Here is an 18,324-nt window from a genome sequence, read left to right as displayed (position 1 = left end):
TGAGGCCAGATGGAGATGTGAGAGTGAGTGTGAGAGAGTGAGTGGTGATGTCCCTTGAGCTGGCAGTGAGTGAGATGCCAGAGAATGTGTGATGGGCTTGTGAGTGTGTGAGTTTAGAATGATGAGATGGTTGCCATACCCTGGAAGCATGGATGAGATCATTCATCCTCTTTCTGACTGGATGGCCAACCTCTTCTATGCAGCATTGGCACTGACCACCACTGCCTCTGCCTCCAAGCTGGAGTGGTGAGGGTGGAGAATATCACAGGGGGCCTCCAAAAGGCATTCGAGTGATGGGTCACTGAACTCCTCTTGGCTTTCAGGGCCATGTCTTCACTGGGCTGCCAGCATGGAGAACTGTGTGCACGGCTGCAGTTTAGATATGGCACCCAGAGTGAGGAAATGGTGAGGTAACAGCCTGGCGAGTGATTCAGCGACTGCCTGTCAGCAAGACAGCATGTGGACGATACGGTGTGAAAACCCGCCATTGCGGCCGGCGGATAAAATGTCATTTTTCACGCCTGCGACCTGCAAATCTGGGACAATTCTGCCCGACATCTTTACTGGGCATGCCATTACTTAAAGAGGGATATACTTGAATTGGAGGCAGTTCAAAGAAGGTTCACTAGGTTGATTCCTGTGTGAAGGGATTTCTTATGAGAAAGGCTGTATTCATTGGAGTTTCGAAGAATGAGAGGTGATCTTATTGAAGCATATAAAATTCTAAGGGACTTGACAGAGTGGATACTGGGAGGACGTTTCTCCTCATGGGGGGAAGCTAGAACATGGCGAACAGTTTAAAAATAAGGGACCTTTCATTTAAGGCAGAGATGAGGAGGCATTTCCTCTCTCAGAGGGTCATTAGTCTTTGGAATTCTCTTCTCCAGAGAGCAGTGGGTCATTGAATATATTCAAGGCTGCGTTAGGTAGATTTTTGACCCACAAGGGAGTCAAGGCCTATGGGGGGCAGGCAGGAAAAGTGGATTTAAAGACACAATCAGATCAGCTATGATCTTATTCAACAGCAGAGCAGATACAAGGGGCCATAAGGCCTACTCCTGCCCCTATTTCTTAAGTTCTTACAAGTCTGTAGAAAATTTCATGGCAGTTTCCTAGAACAGTATGTTATGGAACCAACTGGGATAAAGCTTCTTTAGATCTATTATTGTGCAATGAGGCAGGTTTAATTAGTATGTTCATAGTAAATCCACTGGGAAATAGTGATCATAATACATAGTAAAGTTGTAATTGTCCCCAATTTTTCATGGTCTGTCCAACCTTATAGTTGGCGGATGGGCAAATCTGCCAGGTGAACTTTGCATTTTGGATGAAACTTCATCCAAGGGCAGGATGAGGTTTCCGTTATTAAGTAAAAATAAATAAAAATGTATGGACAGAATTTTCAGCGTGTATATGTTGAGGTGACTGATTCTGATGCGTGGACATTTTTTCCCGGATTTTACAATCTTTATTTATTGGATTTAAATTCTTCTGCTCCCGGAGTCAGCTCTCTGCCTTCAGGGAGCTTTCATTCAGCGCCCCCCCCCACCCCGCCGCCCCGCTCACACCCGCGCTTACGTCAGCGCCTGCCCGCCCCCACCCCGGCAGCACTGAGCATTTCAGCATGCACTTCACGCTGGCTGGCCGTTAACTGGCCAGCCAGTGTGAAATTGCGATCGGGGGCCGATCACAGGCGGCGGTTCATTCCCTTGCTGCTCCCAGGCCCACCAATCACGCCCGCACACCGACCTAAAAATACTGCTCAGTAAGTTTGGAAGCAACACAAGTAGTAAATAAACAATAGGAAACATTTAAAAAAACAATTCAAACAATTCAACAAAATGCAAACCACTAAAAAAAACAAAAGCTCGGCAAGAATGATCTACCTGTGGCTTTACTAGAAAAGTTAAGGATAGTATTAAATTCAAAGAAAAGGCTTCTAATGTTACAAAAAATAGTAGTAAGCCTAAGGATTGGGAGTGTTGTAGAAACCAGCAAAGGGCTACCAAAAAGGTGATTAAAAAGGGAAAAATAGAATATGAAAGTAAACTAGCCAAGAACAATAAAACAGATTCTGAGAGCTTTTGCGAGTATATAAAAAGGAGGAGAGTAGCTAAAGCAAACATTGGTCCCTTAGCAGCAGAAAGAGGAGAGATTATCATGGAAAATGAAGAAATGGCAGAGACGTTGAACAAAAATTTTGTGTCTGTCTTCATAGTAGAAGACACAAATTACATTAATAAAGGGCAAGAAGGTACAAATAAGAATAAGAAACTTAATTGATATCAGCAGAGAAAAAGGATAGGAGAAATTTGAGGGGCTAAAAGCTGACAAATCCCAGGGCTCAATGGTCCTAGGGGTCTAAAAGAAGTAGCTGTTGAGATAGTGGATGCACTGGTTATGATTTTCCAAAATTCCCATAATTCTAGAGTAGGCCCAGTGTTTTTGAAGTTAGCAAATATAATTGCTATTCAGAAAAGAGCAAGAGAGAAAACAGCGAACTACAGGCTAGTTAGCTTGACATCAGTCATTGGAAAAATACTGGTATCTATTATTAAGGAAGTCTTAACAATACGCTTAGAAAACCATAGTATGATCAGACAAAGTCAACACGGTTTTATGAAAGAGAAACTCCGTTCAACAAATCTATTAGTTTATTGAGAATGTAACTCAGTGGGTAGATAAAGAAGAACCAGTGGATGTAGTACACTTGGATTTGCAAAAGACATTCGATATGATGTCAGACAAAAAGTTATTATGCAAAATAAGGGCTCATAGAGTTGGGAGTAATATTTTAGCGTAGATGGAGGATTGATTAGAGGAGGGAAAGCAGATAACCAGGACATTTTCAAGTTGGCAGACTGTAGCTAGGTGGACTGCCGCAGGAACAGTGTTGGGGCAGATAGAGTGTAGTGTTGGGGAGTATGAAGTTATTCACTTTGGTAGTAAGATTAGGATAACAGAGTAATTTTTTAAAAAGGTGGTACTTTTAAATGTTGATGCTCAGAAAGACTCGAGTGTACTCGTACAAGGAATGCAGAGAGTTAGCATGGAAGTACAGCAAACAATTAGGAAGGCAAATACTTACTGACCTTTTTTGCAAGGGGATTAGAGTACAAAAATAAAGAAATCTTGCCACAATTGTACAGGGCTTTAGTGAGACCAGACCTGGAGTACTGTGTGCAGATTTGTTCTTCATATTGAAAGAAGGATATGTTTGTATTGGAGGCGGAATAGTGAAGGTTTGCTGGATTGGTTCCTGGGGTGAGAGAGTTGTCCTATGATGAGTGGGTGTTTAAATTAGGCCTATTCTCTCTGGAATTTAGAAGAATGAGAGATGATCACTTTGAAACATAAAAGATTCTGAAGGGTTCGATAGAATAAACACTGAGAGATTGTTTCTGCTGGTTGGGGAATCTAAAACACAGGGATGCAGTCTCAGGATAAGGGGTGGATGATTTAAGACTGAGATGAGGAGAAATTTCTTCACTCAGAGGGTTGTGAATCTTTGGAATTCTCTACCCCAGAGGGTTATGGGTGCTTCCTTATTGAATATATTCAAGACTTTGATTTTTGATCTCTGGGAATCAAGTGAGCAGGAAAGTGCAGTTGAGGCTGAAGATCAGCCATGGTCATATTGCATGGCAGAGAAGGCTCAAGGGGAAGAATGGTCTACTCCTGCTCCCACTTCTTACATTTTTAAACCATGGGAGGGCCATGGGGTGGGAACAGGCAGACAGACTAAAAGCCAGCACAGACAGGAAAGGATGGATGAGGTCAAATCAATCTTCCCTCTCCTCTGTCAGACCTGACATTTTACATTTGCACTTTCTCTACCCAATCCTCCACTCCTGTACAAGTATCTCGTTTGTGTCTAAACATATCTTTTGTTTTGTCCAGAATAAATAACACTTCTATCTCTGCTTTATAACAGAGAATGTGATAACAGTAGCTAACGCTCTTCAATCAAAGGATGATGGGGTACAGGAGGAGGATGAAGAGGAAGATCCCTGGGCTCTGCCTCAGATTCAGAGTCATGGACCCAAGTGGAGCGGTAAATAAGCTTAATGCCATTTACAAGTTTAAAGAACAAGTCTCACCCTTCGGCCCTGGACACCATGTTGGTTTTGTTCTTTCACAGAATTGGATCCAGCTGGGAAGATGAAGCATGTTCTGAAAGGGATTGTGATGGGCATCCTCCTTATTGCCCTCCTCTATTTCTTTGTTTGTTCTCTTGATGTCCTAAGTTCTGCATTTCAACTGGTTGGAGGTAAGAGGTTTAGAGCATTGAATGAATGCTTACTAGAAACCACATTAACATTATCAAACTAACTGATAATTTATTTCAAGTAGTTTCAAAATTTGAATGGTGGCGTATTGGAGAGTAAAGGGATTGGTGTGCACCCCATCTGTCTCTGGCCAATCTAACAGTATTGTCTGCCATCTATTTCAGTGATCCTACACTCAAGTTATTTTACGCATAGTTATTTTATACACAGTGAGATTAAATTTTGTTTGATAATGCACCTTTGAAGCTTCTTTGGCTGTTTTTCTGTGTTAAAGGGGTTATTTAAATGTTGGTTATTGCTGTTGTTGTTATGTCTATATATTTGTTTATATAAATTGTCACCATTTTTCTTTAGGGAAAGTGGCTGGTGACTTATTTGGTGATAACACAATTCTGGCCAACCCCATTGCTGGCCTGATGCTGGGGGTCTTGGTGACGATCCTGGTGCAGAGTTCCAGCACATCCTCATCCATTGTGGTCAGCATGGTCTCCTCGGGGTGTAAGTACATTCATGTGCACATCAAGTACATCGAGTTCCACTCACACATTGAACACTCTGCCTGTTAGACAAGCTCTCCTACTATTGTGTGGGATATAGGGCTGTGCTGAGTTCTCACAGGACGTACTGTGTTTCTCACTGTTTCTGGCCAAACTGGAGTGCTAAACAGGACAGAGCTAATCCCACGAGTATATTTACTTGTCTTTATTTGCTCTGATTTATTCGATTGTAAGAAGCAGGTATTAAAACAAGTCATTCAGCCTGGAAGGCAATCAGTCGGCAAAGTAGAAGCACCCACGCCCCACCACTGTTTAATCTCCTACCATGGGCTCCACCCATTGAGTTAATCGATTTGAGGTTTAACTTTGTATAAATAATCCCCAATTCTCAGAGGTATTTATTGTGATAGTTTTGCTCTGGGGCATGAATGCTAGTCGTACAATCATTTGGCTACACCAGTTTTTTTTTAAAAAGGACGTGTTTGCCAATTCAGTGAGTGTTTAACTGTTTATGTGCTGTGACCATAAAAGACACACACAGACAGGTTTTCTTCAGTTTAAAAAAGAAAAGAGGGTACTTTTTACTGTACTTAACCTGGTCTAAAAAAGGTAAATAAAAAACGCTCTGAGTGGAATTTTCTGTGCCCGCTCACGCCAGGTGTGCTTAGCAGCATGAGCGGACAATATGACGAGAAGGCCAAAATTCAGCTTCACAACGTCGTGAAACCAGTTTGCAATTGTCCGCTCAGCCTGTCAATGGCGGGCCGTGTTTCACACCATTGGACATCAGGAACATCATTTTAATACATCTGTATATCTACAATAAACTTGGAGAGTGCAGCAAGGGTTTCTTGTAAGAAACAGTAAACATTATTAACAGACTTCAGAGGACACTACATGCTTGTTCCAAGACTGAGACTAAAAAGCTCTGACCCTAAGATTCCTCACGCTTAGAGCTGGTTGGTCTATACAGTCACATGATCGCCATAACAGTAAGAAGTGGTTTAATTTACAATCATTACAATATTATTATAAAGCCAACCCACCAGAATCATCCCCCCACACTGGATCGTCCGATTACATCAGCGTGATCGCACACTGACGTGTTTCACAACAGCATAGAGAAGGCGTGCACTTGGTGGGCTGCATTTTGAGGGGAACTCGGAGGTGAGTGCACAGTAACGTTGCGGAGCACTCGCAAGGGTCACCTATTGGGACAAGGTGGGTGCGCGTTGGTGGGGGGGTGCAATAGCTGCCCTGTGGTTGACGGTAGCGCACAAGCACGTGCGGGTAGGGAGAGGGAAGCGGTCACACATCAGGGAAACCTTGTATAAAGTGACCATTCCTGTGCAGCTGAGACAGTCAGGCACAGCCACATTGATATGATTGGAGTCGGGTCTCTAGTTTATCTGCCCACTCAAGCAACGCAGAGGCATGAAAGTGCCACAAAGTGCTCCAGAGCTTTTCACCCCTTGGGCACAGACTGCACTAATGAGCATTTTAGTGGACTGCAGAACAGTTGGACGATTGGGCACATTGTACAATCTCCTTGCTAAAGCTCGCCATGGAGCAGTCACCGCTGGAGGTGCTCACAGCCCCTTACAATGTCAGCATCCCGGTTTGGACCAGTCTCCCCCATGGTTCAAGCTAACAGTGCAGCCTTGCAGTGTGGATTAGGAGAATGCCTGCGCCTGAGCTGAGAGCACAGTGTGCAGTCTGATGGGCAAAGCTGCTGCCAATCGGTCAGGTGGAGCGGGACGGAGTTTCGAGCAGCCATGCAGCGCACTAAGCTCTGGCCATCCAAGTGGCGGCCAGCACACTCTGCGATGCGTTAAGGGGCCTTCAGATTTAACCACGAGAAGTTCTTAGTACACCCAAAGCTAACCAACGCATCTCTCTCTTTCATCCTGCAGTAGGAGTATATCAGGATCATAGACCCTGGTGACCTAGCTGTATGCCTGGTGGCCACAGAGAGCGGAGATGAAGGAAGAGAGAGCGATGGACGTGCCTGGCTGTGCAGAGGGGGGAGCAGCACCCTCAGGAAGAAGGGGTAGCTGGGCCTCCTGCACACGCCGCTGAAGATCCACAGCGAACTGTCGCTGGTCAGTGCCATTTGACCCAGGGTCTATAGCTGCCGCCTTTCATTCCTGCAGATGACTGAGAACTAGTGTCGCCAAACACTGCGCATATCTAAGGATTTGGCGCCATGGAGACATGGAGGGCATCCACTGCCAGTAGCTGTGAAAGTGACAGCGGCGCTTAATTTCTATGCCAGTGGCTCCTTTCAGGGCTCCACAGGTGACCTCTGTGGGATATCACAAGCCTCCACCCATAAATGCATCTATGAGGTCATGGGTGCCATCTTCACGAGGGCTCACAACTTTGTGCATTTCACCCGGGACCAGGACAGCCAGGATGCAAGAGTGATTAGATTTTTGGGTTTCCCACAGGTGCAGGGTGGAATCAACTGCTCTCACGTGGTGCTCAGATCTCCATCGCAGCAAGGGGTCAACTGCAAGAGCTTCCACTCGCTGAATATGCAGCTGGTGTGCGACCACCATAAACGCATCCTGCAGGTCTGCGCAGAATTCCCAGGGATCGTCCATGACTCCTACATCCTAAGTCTCTCGCAGATCCCTGACATCTTCCAGGGTCTGCAGAGGCTGCAGGGTTGGCTCCTTGGGGACAAGGACTACCCACAGAGGCTGTGGCTGATGACATCCGTGTGGCAGCCTCAGGCTGCAGCAGAGCGACGCTGTAATGAGGCTCATGCAGCAGCTTGCAGCTTGTTTGAGCAGGCCATCGGGATGCTGAAGATGTGGTTCCAGTGCCTGGAGCGGTCTGGCACAAACCTGCAATACAGTCCGCAGAGGGTGTCACGCATCGTCGTCTTCTGCTGCGCCCTTTACAACCTGGCGCTGCAACGGGGAGAGAAGCTGGCTGAGGAGGAGATGGAGGAGCTGCACACCTCCTCCGATGCGGATGCCGACAGGGATGAGGGTGAGGAGGTCCTCAGAGGCATCGATGACGGCGACGAGGCCCTCACACTGGCCAGAGGAGGCAGGCACATTCGGGAGGCCCTCATAGCTGCTAGATTTGTGGAGGACGATGACGACATAAAGTGAGGAGGCACCACAGATCCTCACATCGCAATTGTGATCATTTGACTCCAGTCTGGCTTCTGGCATCACCAATACCCTCTGTGAGAATGCTGCTATTGTGGAGATACAGTGGAGGCCCTAATAGTTGCTTGATCGCAGGAGGATGATGACGACATGCAGTGAGGACACTCCATAGCTCTTCACATAACCTCTGTGAATGTCTGACTCCTGTCTGGCTGAGGGCAGCTCACTTGCACTCTGTGATCAGGGTCATATCATAGAGACGCAGCCATGAAACTTTCAATGCACCTGATCCCTTGTCAGCCTTCAGGACCTGAGCCCTTCAGGAGCACAGCGTCACTGGTCACTGATGCTGAAGAGATGGGGGCCAGCCCCACCTTAAAGGTGCTGAGAGCACACAGAGAGAATGACGGAACTCTACAATATTGCACATTATGTACATGTGATTAACACCTATGCCCAGGCTGTGCAACTACATCTTCTTAACTTTCCTGACCCTGCCGCTACATCTTGGTCCCCGGACATCCACAGTGGAGGGGGAGGCAGCCTGCTGACTGTGACGCCCTGTCTGTGATGACCTTGGCGGGTGTCCTCTGGATGGTCGAGACTTGGAGGGCCCCGGCCTGCTTTCGGGGTCCTGCTGTGTGGCAGTGGCATCCTCCTCGGCCTGTGGAACTGGAGCTGCTGAGGTCACAGGAAGAGGGGATTCGGAATTGCTGGTCACTCTCAGAGTCACCTGGGCGGATGGCCCCGGAGCGTGCACCTGCTGATCCCTCTCCCTATGGGTGCCCGAGAGCCCCTGGCTGACTCCTTCTGGAGAAGGGGTAGCTGGAGTGAGATCAGGCTGCCCCACATCCCTCTTGTGTTGACACTGTTGGAGGCCAATTATGGCATCAGCGATGGAGTTCAGCCCACGCAGCAGTGCAGCAGTGACATCCTCGAACAAGGTCTCCATGGTGGCCGCCATCCTGCCAGTGCTGATCTCAGTGCAATGCCAGTGCTATCACCTCAGCCTGAAGACGGACAGACTCCTCCATCGTGCCTTGCAATCTGAGGAATGCAGCAGACATCCCTTCCTGATGTTCCTGAGCTTGCCTTTGCAGCTCCAGCTACTGTGACATGACTGAGTCCAGAGGCTCATCATCTGACTTGAACTCAACAGATTTCTGGCCTCCAGCAGTCCTCTGAGTGCTGGGGACATGGGAAGTCCCTGCCTCCGCCTGCTGTGGATCAGAAAGTGTGATTTAAAAAGATTTTTTCATGAGATGTGGGCATCACTGACAAGGCCAGCATTTGTTGCCCATCCCTAATTGCCCTTGAACTGAGTGGCTTGCTAGGCCATTTCAGAGTCAACCACATTGCTATGGGTCTGGAGTCACATGTAGGCCAGACCAGGTAAGGACGGCAGATTTCCTTCCCTAAAGGACATAGTGGACCAGATGGGTTTTTACAACAATCGATGATAGTTTCATGGTCTCTATGACTGAGACCAGCTTTATATTCCAGACTTATTAATTGAATTCAAATTCCACCAGCTGTTGTGGTGGGATTTGAACCAGGGCCCCCAAAGAATTAGCCTGGGCCTCTGTATTACTAGTCTAGTGACATTGTCACTACACCACCGTCTCCCCCAGATTGTGATCTTGAGGCTACTCTAAAGCTAGGTCCCGCCACGGTGTGTGTCTCTGTGCTGGTGGAGGTCCTGGGCGAGCGCTGTGACGGGACTTCAATGAGGGTGCCTCCAGATTCCTCTTCAGAACCTTCTTTGGGGCTCGATTGGAGACCCTGGGTTGTGGACTCCGTCAGCTGTTTCCCAGATGTGCCTGCGGAAGCAAGGGGAGATAATTGGTGCATGGCAGTGGCCTGTGAAAGAGGACACATCACTCACAGCATGGTTGCCTGATGGATGTTGCACTGCTGGATCTTCACTTGGTAGAGCAGCACCGACCTCACCATCAGCACAGGACCGGCCGAGATCCTCGCCGGCCAGCTGGATGGCTCTGTTTTCAAAGTCCATGATGACCTTGATTTCAGGCATTCCTCCACCGGTCTGTGACCTCTCCCTCTTGTTGTGTGCCAGCTTGTCCTGCATGAATAGAGATCAAGAAAGTGTAAGCAGGATGCCTGCCAGGCCAGATGATAAGTGTGCCTGGCCTCTGTGGGTGGTGAGTGGTCCCATGGACAGGATGAGGACAATGACAGTGAGTGTGAGAGAGTGAATGGTGATGTCCCTTGAGCTGGCTGTGAGTGAGATCCCTGTGGGTGTGTGATGGGTCTGTGAGTGTGTGGGTTGAGAGTGATGAAAAGAGAGACTTACCCTGGTGGAACAGAGATCATCATTCATCCTCTTGTGGCACTGGGTGGCTGTCCTGTTTTGAAGGGCGTTGGCGCTGACCCCTCCAATGCCACCACCTCCCAAGCCGGATTGGTGATGTTGCTGCCCATCCTGCGGCCAGAGCGGGTGTAGAGCACATCACGGTGAGCCTCCACAGTGTTCAAAAGACACTCTAGGGACATGTAATTAAACCTGGGGTCTGCAGTCTTCTTGCCTTTCGGGGCCATGTCTTCGTGCAGCAGTCCTGGGCTGGAAGCACTGAGAGGTGTGCGCACGGCTGCACTTTAAATATGGCGCCCAGCGTGATGAAGCGGCGAGGTAATGGTGTGGCGGACGAATGGGGGCCCGCCCGCCATGGAAACAGCGTTTCTCAGGACTGCATAATTAATGAGGCAAGATCGGGGCGATACAGTGTGAAAAGCCGCCATTGTGGCCAATGGGTAAAACATCGTTTTTCCCGGCAGCTACCGCACTTAGTGCAAACCTGGGATGATTCCAACCCCCCCCACACACACCCATGCACGCACACACCCACACACGCTCATGCACACACACGCGCACACACACACACACACACGCACACACACGCGCGCGCGCACACACACACATGCACATGCGCGCACACACACGCTCACACACACACACACGCACGCACGCACACACACGCGCACGCGCGCACACACACGCACGCGCGCACAGACACACACGCTCACACACACACACACCTGAGTGAGAGGACAGATTAAACAATTTAAAGTTCAGTAAAGTTAAAGGGTGTACGGTCCTTGAAGGTTGGTGACTTGGCTGGCTTCAGGCTAAACTTGGTGGTCCTTCTAATTGGTGCAAGCTGATTTAAAGATGTAGATGGATGATTTACCTGTTCTTCGGATCAAGTTCTTTTTTAAAATCACTGCCTGTGGCGCACAGAGTCAAAAATAGTGAGCAGGGTTCAAAAGTTGGAAGTTGTATGGAGGAAGAGACCGAGAGACCCACATAGGGATTTTGCTCCTTCAGCATTTTATTTACTTGTGTTGTTCTGCAGAAAAGAAAGTTACTTAAGCACACAAAGGGTTGGCTTGTCACATGACCCTCTTTCTCTCCAACTGCCCAGTGACCAAAATATGGTCTTGGCTGGTGTATTCCAGTTGTAACTTGATTAGATCATGGCTGGGAATTCCTCTCTCAGCCAGGGTCCCATGTCCAAGTGATTGGCTCTTGATTTCAGAATCCAGCAACATCATTCCAGCGTACCTGAGAGTTGTGCGTCAGGACCCTGCGGAAACCCTAACGCATGCGTCGTAAATTTGCGCTGCATTTCAACTTCCTTACCGGCTCTTTGCGCTGTCTGGCTGTCATCAATAGTTTAAAGGCCATTTAAAGAAGGACATTAGCACAAACTTCAGCTGGATACCCCCAAGCAACGAAAATATTTACATGCTTTTCTTTACACCTTTTCACTCATGGTCTAGCAGCAGTGAATAAAGGTAGCAGCTGTATCAGAGATTGTGAAGGTGGGTGAAAAATATTTTTTATGTTTAAGAGATGTTCAACTATATGTAACTGTATAGAATGTGTAAAAAAGATATAAATGTTAATTTTTTTCAATTTTTTCCTGCAATTCTGGGGTTTATACCTTTGAGAAGTACTTCCACATGTAGCAAGGTGGGTTTTAGTTTTACAGCTCTCTTTAATAAGCTTCAGCTAAAGTAATTTTTTGATATATGTGGTAACAATGCATTTTAATGCAGCATGTGTATTTAAGTTTTAAGAGTCTCTTTAATGCAATGTTGATCTTTAGAAGTTTCTTGAAAAGTAAATTTGATATATGTGATAAGGAGTTCTGCAGCATTTTATAATTTACTGTTCCAAGTCTATTATGTAATTTGGCTATTTTGAATGCTTTATAAACTTGTAATATTTAAAATGACATATGCAAGCCACCTGTGAGCTATCACTTTCACAGGTGTTCCAGAATCTAGAACAAAGAACAAAGAAAAGTACAGCACAGGAACAGGCCCTTTGGCCCTCCAAGCCTGTGCCGATCATACTGCCTGTCAAACTAAAACATTTTGCACTTCGGGGGTCCATATCCCTCTATTCCCACCATATTCATGTATTTGTCAAGCTGCCTCTTAAACACCACTATCGTACCTGCTTCCACCACCTCCTCTGGCAGCGAATTCCAGACACTCACTACCCTCTGCGTAAAAAACTTGCCCCGCACATCTCCTCTAAGGTTTTCTCCTCTCACCTTAAATCTATGTCCCCTAGTAATTGACTCTTCCACCCTGGGAAAAAGCTTCTGACTATCTACTCTGTCCATGCCACTCATAATTTTGTAAACTTCTATCAAGTCGCCTCTCAATCTCCGTCGCTCTAGTGAGAACAATCTGAGTTTTTCCAACCTCTCCTCATAGCTAATAACCTCCAGACCAGGGAGCATCCTGGTAAACCTCCTCTGCACCCTCTCCAATGCCTCCATATCCTTCTGGTAATGTGGTGACCAGAATTGCACGCAATATTCCAAGTGTGGCTTAACCAAGGTTCTATACAGCTGCAGCATGACTTCCCAGCTTTTATACTCAATACCCCTGCCGATGAAGGCAAGCATGCCATATGCCTTCCTGATTACCTTATCCACCTGCGTTGCCACTTTCAGTGACCTGTGGACCTGTACACCCAGATCCCTCTGCCCGTCGATGCGCTTAAGGGTTCTGCCATTTACTGTATAATTCCTATCTGTATTAGACCTTCCAAAATGCATTACCTCGCATTTATCTATTTATCTAGTGTGGAATCCAACCCTGATCTGGAGACATGCTCATCCCTGGCACCTCCCAACTTGTTCTTTGCTTGTTACAACCAAAGTACTTATAGTGAGGGCTCAATGCAGGCACAGGGGCCCTCAGAGGAGAGTCAGGCAACACGGCCGCTTGCTGTAAGGAAGAAGATCAATGACCCAGCCCAGAGGAGTATACAGGCAGAGGATGTCATTTGAAATGATGTCAGAGAAGTTGTGTGCCAGGGAGCTATGTTTTAGCAAGGAAGCGATGGGACACCTCTGTGAAATGTTGAAGGATAACTTGAAGCCTAGCTCAGAATGCTGCACTGCCTTAACAGTGGCAATGAAACTCATCACAGCATTGCAAAGAAATTCAGGTGGGTCATTTCAACATGGAGCTGAGTAACAGTTCCCAGAACGCTATGAGGGCCTGCATTCCCCAGGTAACTGAGGTAAGTTTTTGTAGGGCTTCAGAATTTATTAATTTCAACATGGCCCCTGTGTGGATGAAGGAGAGGTCCCTTGCATTCGATAAGATTGCAGGTTTCCCGAAAGTGATTGGGGCTGTCGATGGAATGCACATTCCATTGAAGGTGCCAATCGATAAGGCTGTTTCCTTCATCAGCAGGAAGGGGTTCCGTTTGTTGAATGTGTTTATAGTGCGTGATGCCCAAACAAAGATCTTCAATGTAAATGCAAACAACCAGGGAAGTGCCCATGACTGATTCATCCTGACAAACTCAAAGTTATACCGGATCATGGGAACATCACCAGGAATTACAGGATGGCTACTGGGTGCTAAAGGATGCCCATTGAGAAAGGGCTAATGACACCATTTCAGAGGACCAGCAACGAAGCACAGGAGTGATACAACCGTGTGCACCTAGCAATGAGTCAGGGTGCTGGAGAGGATAATAGGGATTTTAAAGTCATGTTTTTGTCAGCTGGATATGTCAGAGGACTCTTTGCAGTACTCACCTGTGAGAGTTTTGAAGAGTGTAGTAGTGTGTTGTGCATTGCACAACTTTGCTCTCCAGCAAGGACTGACCCTTCACCCTGGAGGTGATTTAGCACCAGAAATGGGGGAGCTGGAGGAGCGCGATGCGGAGCCAGATACAGACATGCTTCCTGGAGCAGCTGAAGATGTGCAGCTGCCACAGCAACTAGAGATTGCCTGGTCACTACTCCTTTTGGAAATTGAGGCAGAAACCCTCATAACATCTAAGAAGTATTTGGATGTGCACTTGCGATGTCATGGCATAAAAGGCTATGGGCCTACTGCTGGAAAATGGGATTAGAATAGTTAGGTACTTGTTTGACTGGTGTAGACTCGATGGGCCGAAGGGCCTTTTTCTGTGCTGTAGACCTTTATGACTCTATGACTCTGAGATCTGCAAATTCCTTGCCTTTCCCTCCCTCCCTTCCTTCCAAAATAAGACAAGAGAACTGTTGTTTTAAAGTTAAAAACAAATTATTTTAATTTTGCTCAAAACACTTGAAAATCTTTTGAGGTAGTTGCTGTTGAAGATTTCAAAGTTCAGCTGTTTAAGATTTTGTATCTCTTCCATTATCTCTTCCGACACAAAGATTGGCCGGGTGGTTAACAGTGAGGTTGAGTATCTTGGGCTACAGGAAGGCTACGGGATGGTCAAATGGGCAGATAAGTGGCAGATGGAATTTAACCCTGAAAAGTGTGAGGTGATACACTTTGGAAGGAGTAATTTGACAAGGAAGTATTCAATGAACGGCATGGCACTAGGAAGTTCTGAGGAACAAAGAGACCTTGGCGTGTGTGCCCATAGATCCCTGAAGGCGGAGGGGCACGTTAGTGGGGTGGTGAAAAAAGCATATGGGACACTTGACTTTATCAATCGAGGCATAGAATACAAAAGTAGGGAGGTCATGCTGGAGTTGTATAGAATCTTAATGAGGCCACAGCTGGAGTACTGTGTGCAGTTCTGGTCGCCACATTATAGGAAGGATGTGATTGCACTGGAGGGGGTGCAGAGGAGATTCACCAGGATGTTGCCTGGGATGAAACATTTAAGTTATGAAGAGAGGTTGGATAGACTTGGGTTGTTTTTGTTGGAGCAGAGAAGACTGAGGGGCAACCTGATAGAGGTGTACAAGATTATGAGGGGCATGGACAAGGTGGATGGGGAGCAGCTGTTCCCCTTAGTTGAAGGGTCAGCCACAAAGGGGCATAAGTTCAAGGTGAGGGGCAGGAGGTTTAGGGGGATGTGAGGAAAAACTTTTTTACCCAGAGGGTGGTGACGGTCTGGAATGCGCTGCCTGGGAGGGTGATGGAGGCGGGTTGCCTCACATCCTTTAAAAAGTACCTGGATGAGCACTTGGCATGCCATAACATTCAAGGCTATGGGCCAAGTGCTGGTGAATGGGATTAGGTAGGTAGGTCAGGTGTTTCTCACGTGTCGGTGCAGACTCGATGGGTCAAAGGGCCTCTTCTGCACCGTGTGATTCTGTGATTCTGTGATTTTTGTGAATAAAATTTATAAAACTTTACAAAGACTACTGCAAATGTGTTATTCAAACATCAAAAACACTGAATACTTTAATAGTTATCTTAATAAATAAGATAATAAGATAAATAAACAATAAATCAGAAGTGAAACAATACACTTGGCACTGTAAAGGCAGTAATATACTAATAAATAACACAAACCAAAAAAATAAATACAAGGTCAAATGTAACAGGACACAGTGTGCAGTTAAACTGGTCGTCAATATAACAATAAATCTGCTCTGCATCATCCTCTACTTGTGAAAATATGAGTGTACTTTTCATTAAGCTACACTTGGTCAATGAATAAAATCGCTGGTTTAAAATAAATAAGAAAAACTAAGTACACTCAGTAATATTGACCAGCAATGACATTAAATGATTAAAAGAAATAAAGCAAAGCATTACACTTACAATTAGTCAATAACATGAAATGTTTAAAAGAAATAATAAAAGTAATTACAAAATGCTGTGAAATATCTGGGAAATGGTGGGGATGATTCAATATCTTAACCTTTCACTTTAAATGCCACAGTTGTATGTAGCTACCCTTATGGGGCGTTCCCAGCTCCTCTTACATCATGAGGGGGCATGGTCTTGACTATCCTGCACTAAGCCGAGGCCTACCTGGTTTGCTTCGACTGAGGCACTGGGCAGATCAAAATCGGAAGGCTGCAGGTAGCATTGACTTGCAGGTAAGGAGGCAATTTATGTATTTATTTCATTCCTGCCAGTTGAAATGGTTCCAACACTAGTCGGACGTTAAGGGCCAACATATCTAATGGATTGTTTCCACCCTGTTCATTGTCTGGGGGCTTTGTTAATGAGTAGGAGATGGGTCCTATTTATGCCTCTTCAAGGCAATTGTTCGTGTTGCGGCTTTGCAGACAGGTTGTCTTCATTTCAATGGCTTTGGAATGTAGAAGGTACAGTGATGCAAATGTGTAGCCATCTTTGGCTATGATTTGAAGTCCTTGCAATGTGGCTTTAGTCTTTTTAAAAATTCAATTTCTGGTTTACAGCCAGCGAATTCAAAAATCATTTTTATGATGTAAAGTATGGTTTTGCAGTAATGGTCACAGTGTGCATCCTGATTTCAGAGTTTGACCAGTGTCAGTGAGTCCTGTCAAGATTGTCTCCATTCTGGGGCCTTCTCTTGTTGTTTATTGCAGTTTTTCCTTGTCCTGTTGCAACATAGTTCCTGTAATCTCTGGGCCTTGTGAGTGCTGCCCCACACTGGCCTGAGATGGGAATGCAGATCAAGGTGTTTCTCATGCATGTCTTTCTTTCACAGTGCTCAATGTCAAAGCATCTATTCCAATTGTCATGGGGGTCAATGTGGGAACATCAGTGACCAGCACCTTGGTGTCCTTGGCCCAGTCTGGAGAACAAAATGAGTTCAGGAGGTACACCCTACTGATCTACAATGCGACACTTGCTCGGGATCTCATTTCTAACTGCTCCCTTTTTTTTTGTAATCACAAGTGATCAAGTTTTATTTAATCATATAATTCCATCCACATTTGTCTACAATTAATGATGCTAACAGTACTGCTAGTTTTGCCATCATCAATGCCCAATTTCTCCATCTTCTTTATGACCCACTATAACCTTATCAAATACAACATGCTTTCCGTCCAACCATGGAGTATCTGAAGTGCATATAAAGAACTGGAATCCATTTGTATTTGGTCCAGCATTGGCCGTAGACAAGGTACCATGCCCCCTGTGCTTCAGTTGGAAATTCTCATCGGCAAGCTTCTCACCATAGATGGACTTCCCACCAGTGCCATTGCTCTTTGTGGAGTCATCATCCTGGCACATGAAGCCGGGAATGATTCTGTGGAATGTCAAGCCCTTGTAACCAAATCCCTTCTCGCCAGTGCACAATGCATGGAAATTTTCTGCAGTTTTGGGAATCACATCAGCCCTGAGTTCCATGATGATGCGGCCCAGGGTGTTGCCACGGGAGGTGATGTCCATGTAAATGGGGGGATTTTGCTCATTGGCCATGGCGCTGCCAGATTCCCGTTAACTCTGCTTTATTGGGATTTGATTGTTGGATCCCTCCATATTCATTGACATGTTTGGCTTGTTGCATTCCTCCCACATGATCATATCCCTTCCAAGCACCAGGCCTGACAGCATTCTGATAGAGTGCAGGAACATTCTATCCCAGTTCTGGCCATCCAGGAATTGCTTTGTACCCAAGCTCCATCTCGTGATTCAATCCCCTTCTCACCCTTTATCTATGTAGTTGTATGGCATCTAGTAATGCACTCCTGATTTATTTTATTGCTGACAACAGAAGGAACAGCGAGTTTGAGTGAGCGGAGAGGAGAGTGCGAGAGGAGGACCCTGGGACAGGTAGTCAGCAGCACCTAGAGGAAGGTGTGAGAGGAGGACCTTGGGACAGGCAGTCAGCAGCACCTAACACCACAGGAGAAACATAAGTTCAATGGTTGGTGAGAGAACTGCTGTTAGGGAGTGTCATCAAGTAGCTGAGAATTAATAAAATACATTCTTTTTAAAAGAAGGAGCTATTTACATTTCAGTAAGAAACACAAGCAATAGGGAAATAAAGTTAAGTTGAGGACAGTTAAAATAAAGCTGCATAAGTAAACCAAAGTAAAATAAAGTTAACATAAGAGAAATTGAAGCCATGGCAGGGGAGAGCTCAGTTGTGTGGAATGTATGTCTTGTAATATGGAAAGTTGTGGATGCTACCAGTGTCCTAGATGACCACATGTGCAGCAAGTGTCACCGGCTACAGAACCT

The 18,324-nt window shown here is 46.1% G+C and overlaps 1 protein-coding gene and 1 pseudogene across 1 annotated transcript in view; one reads left to right on the top strand and one right to left on the bottom strand.

Annotated features, from left to right (window-relative positions):
• Positions 1 to 18,324, top strand: part of LOC144685676 (sodium-dependent phosphate transport protein 2C-like) — a 267,701-nt gene that overhangs the window by 82,131 nt on the left and 167,246 nt on the right. The window contains exons 3-6 of the mRNA XM_078550457.1: positions 3,935 to 4,054; positions 4,142 to 4,270; positions 4,644 to 4,787; positions 16,841 to 16,952. Coding sequence (XP_078406583.1) covers positions 3,935 to 4,054; positions 4,142 to 4,270; positions 4,644 to 4,787; positions 16,841 to 16,952 — 505 coding nt within the window. The remainder of the gene's footprint in view (positions 1 to 3,934; positions 4,055 to 4,141; positions 4,271 to 4,643; positions 4,788 to 16,840; positions 16,953 to 18,324) is intronic.
• On the bottom strand, positions 17,116 to 17,539 carry LOC144685229 (peptidyl-prolyl cis-trans isomerase pseudogene; annotated as a pseudogene).

This window comes from Cetorhinus maximus, chromosome 10, assembly GCF_964194155.1.
Source record: "Cetorhinus maximus chromosome 10, sCetMax3.hap1.1, whole genome shotgun sequence".
In the NCBI taxonomy this organism is placed as follows: Eukaryota; Metazoa; Chordata; class Chondrichthyes; order Lamniformes; family Cetorhinidae; genus Cetorhinus; species Cetorhinus maximus.
The sequence above is the reverse complement of the archived record's forward strand: the minus strand, read 5'-3'. Positions and strand labels throughout refer to the sequence as shown.